This window comes from Rhinichthys klamathensis, unplaced genomic scaffold (genome assembly GCF_029890125.1).
Source record: "Rhinichthys klamathensis goyatoka isolate OS25496 unplaced genomic scaffold, OSU_Roscu_1.1 h1tg000015l_1, whole genome shotgun sequence".
Classification (NCBI taxonomy): domain Eukaryota; kingdom Metazoa; phylum Chordata; class Actinopteri; order Cypriniformes; family Leuciscidae; genus Rhinichthys; species Rhinichthys klamathensis.
The window spans coordinates 1,076,935-1,085,386 of NW_026606567.1; the positions used below are offsets into that span (position 1 = coordinate 1,076,935).

Consider the following 8,452-nt stretch of genomic DNA (forward strand, 5'->3'; position numbering starts at 1 on the left):
GCGAGCAACTGCGACTGCAGTAAAGACAAAGCCACATGGCAGATTGAAGTCATAGACGTGTCAACAAGGACACATTTCTGTTGCATCTCGTCTTCAGGAAGCACTTGGAAATAAATCAAGATGTTCTTCCAAGACAGAAAAAAACAAAGAATTCCAGATTCAAAGTTCAAAAACCGCACCTGTTACCAGAAAAACTGAATATGCTCATTTCAGATGGAATGTGTATACTTGCCTGATTATTTTAAGTCAAAGTCACCTTTGACTTCCATTGTACAGAAAACAGCCTTTTTAATTTTGTTAATATATTAAGTCATATGGATTGGAGCAACATGAGTGCGAGTAAATTATTTTCTAATTTTTGGATGAACTATTCAGTCACTGATTGGGGATTCCTCTTTCTTATTGTCAAGATAAGAGACAATACTGTATTTCAGCCTACACAATGGTAAAGCCGACATGTCTTGACATGTCACACCCTCAGTGTGAGATAGTATGTGTGTGTGAGAGTTCCTCTAACACAAGGGCAGTTGACCAGTTGAATTGTCAGTCAGCTAATGGAGGTCTGATTAAAGTGTTGCCAAGACTGCAATTTGTATCGCTGAGACATCCTTTACTATTGGAAATGAGAGATATTACACAGCATGCATCTTTTATCCAAACAAATTGATACCTTTTATGATTTTAGACTGAAATCAAAGGCATGATAATGCATTTTTCATAATATGGCGTGGTAGTGTAAAAGGTTTGTTGTAATATGATAGCAGTTTTCTTTTACACCACAATACCATATCTACTAGGCTGACTGCAGTGGAAATACATTGTGGCATGTTGTGTAAACGCTGTTGTTTTGGTAAATACTACTGGTTTTGAAGGCGTGTGGGTCCATAACGTATACACAGTGCTGACACATACTAACCTAAATGAGCTGTTCATGGAGTACATATCCTGAGTTGTATTTTGCACTTGTGATGTGGGTGGTTTAATGAATAACTAAATCACATAGCTGAAGTGGAGAAACTAGGGAAACTATCATTTAGTTTATGCAATAGATCTATTCGGGGTAATTGGCCAAGCGTTCGTGAAATGTCATAATACAAATTGTCTGAAGTGACAGCAAATGGCACGTCCATTTTCTTGCTGTTAGGCTCTTTGACATGATTTATAATGCACCCGAATGGAGTTGTACATTGGTTTGGTTGACAGCCTGTGTAATTTAGCTTCCATCCATCGTCTCTGGATCAGCGAGCCGGCGTTGTAACTGTGACTCAAAGCCTATTTAAAGAGAAGATAAGGTCAGTGTAACAGGTCACTGTCAGCTTTGTAATCCTAAAAGAAATGCCAAGGCAATACACAGTTCAAAACAATTCAGATGAATTCTTAATGATATACAAACCTGTGTTTGTGCTAAGAAATATAATCGATTTTTTTTCCAAACGCTGCATGGTGATTAGAGTTCTGACACCTTCCACCTACTTCTTTTTAGCGTTCCCATTTTTTTGCCACCCCCTCACTGCAGCTGACATCAAAGAACATCTGTTTGTTGTGCAAACCCGCCTCTGAACTCCATGTTAAGTCGTAGCACTCGGCAATGTCAAAAGTTCTTCATTTGAGATCGGTAGCTTAGAGAGAGAGAGAGAATTGAGGTTAGACAGGCATATTCTATACTTTCTGTGTGTGTGTGTTTAGGCATGACTCTCATATGAAGAACCAGCAGTGCATCCAATCAGGGAACAGAATTCAGCTTTGCTTTTCACTGGAAATTAGGCTGCTTTTCTCCTAGCTGCAATGGGGCAGAAAAATCACAGGCCATTAGGCACAAAAACACATGAGCCCTGTTCTTCTTATTATGCTACAGTGTTCAGTTCCACGTCAGAGACATGCCCTCTCGTAATAATAAAACCGGATTTATTGCGTATAAAGGGGCAGATATAGAAGATTAAAAGCGTAACATTCCCTGATCTAGAACAAGACACACAAAACAAGCATAACAGCCTGGTGTTTGATAGGATATGCTGGTATAAAGAGGGATAGATGGATGGATGGATAAACAGATATGATATATAGATAGACAGACAGGCAGACAGATAGATAGATAGATAGATAGATAGATAGATAGATAGATAGATAGATAGATAGATAGATAGATAGATAGATAGATAGATAGATAGATAGATCTGCTTTTATTCTATCAAAAATATACAGCAAAAAAAGCAATATTTAAGATAGATTATAGAAGAAGTAATATAAATGCGATTTCTAGTTAATAAATTTCTTAATAAAAGTAAATCACTCTTTGCACCTGTAGAGACTGTATCTTAAAAGCTAATCTCATATTAAGTTCTCAGAATATATACTGAATGAACTGTAGCTCTAAGGGACATTACAAAGAGTGAAGAAGACAAGTTTTTTTTTTCTTCACTGAGGCAATTGTAAACTAATTTAGATATCATTTGAAGTCTGAAGCCATTTGCTTTGGAAGGTATCGCTTCTAACACCAAAGTAAAACAGTGACGGGCACATGTGAAGCTTTATCTCCATGGCCTTTCATACTACAATCCTCTGGCCAGACAAACACATGACTGGCTTTTGGTAGGTTGTTTGCTGTATAAATATCAGGGAGTGCACTGTCAGAGCGATGTCTAACTGAGTCATACCCCAGGTCCATTCTTGTCCCATCATATCCCCATCATTAAGGCTGGTTGCCCGGGCAGATAATAATGTGATGTGTGATCCTTATTTGAGCTATAACGGTGACGTCAACCAAATTAGTTACACTGCATTAAAAGGTCCACAGATAGAAAAGCATTAAAATGACCGAAGGTAATGAGAACTAGTTGATAATTAATAATAGGAATAACAATATTTGTTATTAAAGGATCTACATTTAGATCATTGGTTTTCAACCAGGGATGCATCAAGATAACTTACACTTATTTCAAGTAAGTTATATTAAAATAATTTAACACTAAATGCTGCCTGATTCTGCTTATTTATGGTCTCTACTGCATCCCTGGCATTTGGCATAAACCAAAAAGAAAAAATTCAGACAATTTTTGAATGTAATGTTAAAAATGACCAGTGGTGTATAGTTATCTGTATTATAGACTATTTGGTTGTCTACATTTTATGCTTAAATTAAATTCATCATTTTAATCTTAATTTATTGTACACATTAATAGTTTAAATTGGTTTAAAGGGATAGTTCACCCAAAATTTTTTATTTGATCATCATTTACTCACCCTCATCTTGTTCCAAACCTGTATGAGTTTCTTTCTTCTGTTGAACACAAAAGTAGATATTTTGAAGAATGTTGGTAACCAGACAATTCATGGCACCCATTGACTTGAGTATTTTTTTTTTTCCTACTATGGAAGTCAATGGGTGTTGTCAACTGTCTGGTTACCAAATTTCTTCAACAATATCTTCTTTTGTGTTCAGTGGAAGAAAGAAACTCATACAGATTTGGAAAAACGTGACAAACCCAAGTAATCACAAAATTTTCATTTTGGGTGAACTATCCCTAAACCCACTGACGTAAATGACGAAATCAGCACCATACGCCATTCACGCGGACCTCCTGTCTGTTCTGCAGCCAATAAAAAACGAGAGATTTTATTCTCCTGCTACCAGTGACAAAATCATTACCACGTTGGTTTTGTATTGTTTTATTAACCAGTTTCTTGTTTGACATTCATTTTTGTAATACTATCTATACGTGTACTATCTATATGCGTCTATATGCGTGTAACAAAACATTGCTAACGTGGAAATGTATTCAAATGCAGGTTTATATTGGAAAAGGAAACCTCGCCTTGATTGTGCTTCTTTACTTCAAAACGCATACGTTTTCTATTGTCACATTTCACGAAATTCAATTTCGAATGCAATTTTCCCCTCGACAATAGCTGCCTTTCCCCGTTTATTCATACAAATAGTGAAAAACAAATTAGCTAAGGTTGTATCAAAGCTTTGCTCTACTGCCATGTCAGCTCACTACTTTGCCATATATTTATTCAGTCATTTGATCTACTTAGGGGCATAAATGTCTCTTTAACAGTCATGTTTGCGAAATATGAACATGGAAATGAAATACGATACCTCCATGAATAGCCTGTCTTTTTTGTGGTACTAGGTAACGCGTGACGTCAAATAGCCTTTATGACGGGCTCAACGTAAGTGCATTAAATCTACCCCTTTTTTGATTGATGGTAAAATGAGCCAATGGGCTTGAGGGGCGTTAGTGCTAGAGCCCGCCTCTCGCTCAAGCCTGACCAATCACATGCGTGGATTCGATGTTCGTATTGTTGTGACCTTTGGAACCGCATCACCGCCCACCGCGTGCCCGTGGCGGAGGAAAACTATATATAGAGGCGGATGACAGCAGTAGGGGACGAAATTGTAAAACACCCAGATAGAGGGGGTGGAGATGAGCTTATTGGGAAGGTGAAACTGCAAATACCTTACAGAAAATTGGGAGCAAAAGAAGAAGAAAAACAAACATTTCAAAAGTCTACCAACTGGAATACCTTTATGTTTAACTTAATGTGAAGAAAGTATTTATATCAGAATTTTTCTATTTTGCACTAGTTAAATCTATTGCAACTACTGAAAACCGTCATTTTGTAAACTCAAGTAAGTGTTTCATTCATTGCATTACTATGTTTGTGATGTGTCCTGTTTTTTAAGTGCTCACTAATAGTGTTGATCATTGCAAAAGCGTTTTCTGTAATATAGTTTAGTGAAACCTTAAGAGAATTTAAATGAAGGCAGCTTGCTGCGTCAGTCGTGGGCTGTAGACTTAGCTGGAAGGGATTGCCAACTATGGCAAAACATCGTCTTACACCAGAAGATATACGATATTTACATAGAAATGCAAACGAACAAACGCCATATAATATGACATAGATAGGCTACATTCAATTTGTCAGCATATCTAGTTCGTATTTCACAGAATATAGCATATACTGCTGTCTTGTCTTAGATGTATACCTTGTATGATGCATTTAATGCATTACTGATATATCTGTTTTCAAACTGTACATTATGTCCTCGCTGTCGCTTTACCCTGTGAACTGGGTGGGAGCGACGATACGATCTCTGACGGCTTATACTCGCTTTAAATATACAAACGAAACATATTTTGATCTTATATTAGGTAACTAACGCTTACTATGAACATTTTATTCGTTCGATTTAAGATTCGAGCGCATTCATCCCCTTATTTGCTTAATCGACGGTCGTGCGCTTATGTGCGCGTGCTGACTGGTTTATATTTCTCCTCGTGACACGTTCAGGTTTAATTATTAAAGTCTGCATTCTTGTGTCTAATTTCCTCACGACACCGTCAATTTTACAAACACGGATGGCATGCTAAAGATAAAGTTCGATTATGACGACAGCAGTGGATTGGTTACAGTTGTGCAGGGTCTAGTCAGGGCAAGTTAGATAGGCTATTACATAACACTATCAGCTCCGCGAGTCCCAGTGCATCCTTCCTATAATGGTAAACTGCATTTATAGGATTACCTTAGTGTACCTTACAGAATTTGGTGTCTTGAATATAACATGTGTGGAAAATTCAACCAGTGCATTGAAGCGTGGTTTTAGGGATTGTTTGTGTATGCATATGCAAAATCTAATCTTACTTGTGAGCCCATGAATGCGCAAGCTGTTTGTTCAAAACATTCAAGCTATTGAACTAATGAACTCTTTATTAAGAAAACTGACAGATGGAACCATGTTCCAATGTATTATTTCCAGCTGAGAATAACAAGCCAGGGTTATTAATGCTAGTTGTTTTTTTGTTCTTCTCCTCTCTAGGAATCGGATCAGACGTTTGCAGACCGAGACGTTCCCTCTGCAACAGCACTTTGTTTTGAACCGTCTCCCCCAAGTTTCTGTTTATTTGCCTGGCTCCAGCTGAGCCTTGCCCTCTGGTGGCTTACAACACAATACGAGAATTCAAACAGCCAACGGTGATACTCCAGGGCGGCGCAGCAGCTATGCAGCTTGAAATCCAAGTAGCACTCAACTTCATCATTTCTTACTTGTACAATAAGCTGCCCAGGCGACGTGTCAACATCTTCGGCGAGGAGTTGGAGAGACAGCTGAAACAGAAATATGAGGGACACTGGTACCCGGACAAGCCATACAAAGGGTCTGGATTCAGGTGTATACATGTCGGGGAGAAAGTGGACCCAGTTGTAGAGAAAGCAGCCAAAGAAAGTGGGTTGGACATTGAGGATGTCCGCAACAACCTGCCTCAGGACCTCAGTGTCTGGATTGATCCTTTCGAGGTTTCTTATCAGATTGGGGAGAAGGGACCCGTCAAGGTGCTCTATGTGGATGACAGTAATGAGAACGGACTGGAGTTGGACAAGGAGATCAAGAACAGCTTTAACCCAGAGGCCCAGGTCTTCATGCCCATCAGTGAGCCTGTAGGCATGTCCCCAACCTCCAGTTCCCCGTCCCCGCCGTTCGGTCAGTCGGCGGCGGTCAGCCCCACCTTCATGCGCCGTTCCACGCAACCATTAACCTTTACCACTGCCACCTTCGCCGCCACCAAGTTCGGCTCCACGAAAATGAAAAGCAATGGGCGGAATGCTAACAAGGTGGCCCGAAACTCCCCCACCAACCTGGGCCTGAATGTAAACAACCTCCTGAAGCAGAAAGTCATGTCCACATCGATGCATTCTCTCTACGGTGTCGGCTTGGGCGGTCAAGCGCAGAAGCCCTCTGCCCTGTCTCCGAACGCCAAGGAGTTCGTGTTCCCCAATCTCCAGGGGCAGGGCAGCCCAAGTGCAATGTTCCCCGGGGAAACGTCCCTCAATCTCAGCCCTCTCCCGTTCAATAATGCCTTCGATGTGTTTGCAGCCTATGGGGGCCTTAATGAGAAGTCCCTCATGGACAGTCTGAATTTCAACTTGAGCAACATGCAGTATTCTAACCAGCAATTCCAGCCAGTGATGGCCAACTAGAAAACGAGAATACTACTAACGACCAGAGATATGTGATGGGGTGGCGGGAAGCAGGTGTTCACGTTTGGAAAACCGCAAAAAAAAAAAAAAAAAAAGGAAAAAAATAGGAAAAAAGAGAAAATCGAAAAGCAACACTTCAACTGTAAAGTACCAGTGAATAAGTCAAAAACGATGAGCCCGAGGGTGAACAATGTTGTTCCCTTGAGTATTTTTGTCATCCTTTTTACAATTAAGCTTGTTGTACAATCAAGCTTAGTTATCTAAACTCATACTGTTTTTTTAAGTTGTTTTCTTTTGCCAACCAAGCACAAAATTATTTTTACTGACTGTTTTAAGATATCTTTATGAAGAAAAAAACTACAAATCAAGGCCTCTAATAGTATTCAAGGTAGAGCTATACAGCCAATTTTCCAAGGATTGGCCTGAATGCTGAATGAGGGATTTCTTGGTCTTTTTTCTAACTGTATAATTAATTTAGTAGAAAGTTTGTAAAATATCAGAGTATATATTGTTTCTACGACATATTGCATTTATATCTTTTTACTACTCCAGTGATCTGTGATGGCTGCAGCAGCTTTTGTTATATTTTTTTTTATTGAAATTGTAAAATGAAATCCATCTTTAAAAACATCAACTATTCTAAAGAATGTGTACAGAATATTCCATTGTGTTGGGATTTAAAAATATTTGCTTTTGTTGGGGGGGGAGGGGGAGGGGGAGGGGGAGGGGGAGGGGGGGGGGGGGGAAGAGTAAAAACAAGAGTTGTATTTTCTGTTAAGAGTTCAAAGATTTTTGCTATACTATGGACAAAATGTAATCGTATATTAATTTTGTACCAACATTGTGCAATACTTGACAAAAACAAATAGTATAACAAAGTATTTGGAGTCAGTGTCTTACATGTAAAGAGGGACTGATAGTTTATTAAGTTTGTATTAAAATGCTTGAAATGATACGCATGGTCTTAAGCTTTTTATTCAAGTCTTCATTTTACACATTTACTAATTTCTACTCTCATTACCAATTGAATATTAGGCTCTAAACTAGTCTACATTTATTTTCTCTCTTAAAAAAATGCATCGTCTTTTCATTTTCACTGCTCAAGAAAATGTAAAATTAGTATAATTCCATAAACGGGTTTTCATAATCGAAATGGCTGTGACTCATATAGTGTAGCAGTCAGATCAGCATTTATTCTTTAGTCACGAATCGTAAGCTACACTCCTCATTTACATTTATTCATACGTCAGATGCCCTTATCCAAAGCAATTTACAATGCATTCAAGGTATGCATTATATCAGTATATGTATTTCCTGGGAATTGAACTGTGACTCATGCCATGCTCTTTCAGGAGAACAGAGGAGCTTTTAATGGAATTATTAGAGGTTTATATTTAAACAGACTCTTCTCTTTTCTAGCAGTCAGTTCCAGGTATACTAATAGTTGCCCACAAGCATTCACTAAACCTCCATA

The 8,452-nt window shown here is 38.7% G+C and overlaps 1 protein-coding gene and 1 long non-coding RNA gene across 2 annotated transcripts; one reads left to right on the forward strand and one right to left on the reverse strand.

Moving 5' to 3' along the window:
* Positions 1-334: 334 nt before the first annotated feature.
* On the reverse strand, positions 335-1,631 carry LOC130069835 (uncharacterized). The gene is made up of 2 exons (XR_008803804.1): positions 1,394-1,631; positions 335-1,272 (listed from the first exon to the last, which is right to left on the reverse strand). It is a non-coding gene; the product is annotated as an uncharacterized LOC130069835 (long non-coding RNA).
* A 2,752-nt stretch (positions 1,632-4,383) lies between these two features.
* Positions 4,384-7,933, forward strand: tob1a (transducer of ERBB2, 1a). The gene is made up of 2 exons (XM_056272246.1): positions 4,384-4,633; positions 5,822-7,933. The coding sequence occupies exon 2, from the start codon at positions 6,004-6,006 to the stop codon at positions 6,976-6,978; it is 975 nt and encodes a 324-aa protein (XP_056128221.1). The 5' UTR covers positions 4,384-4,633; positions 5,822-6,003; the 3' UTR covers positions 6,979-7,933.
* Positions 7,934-8,452: the final 519 nt, after the last annotated feature.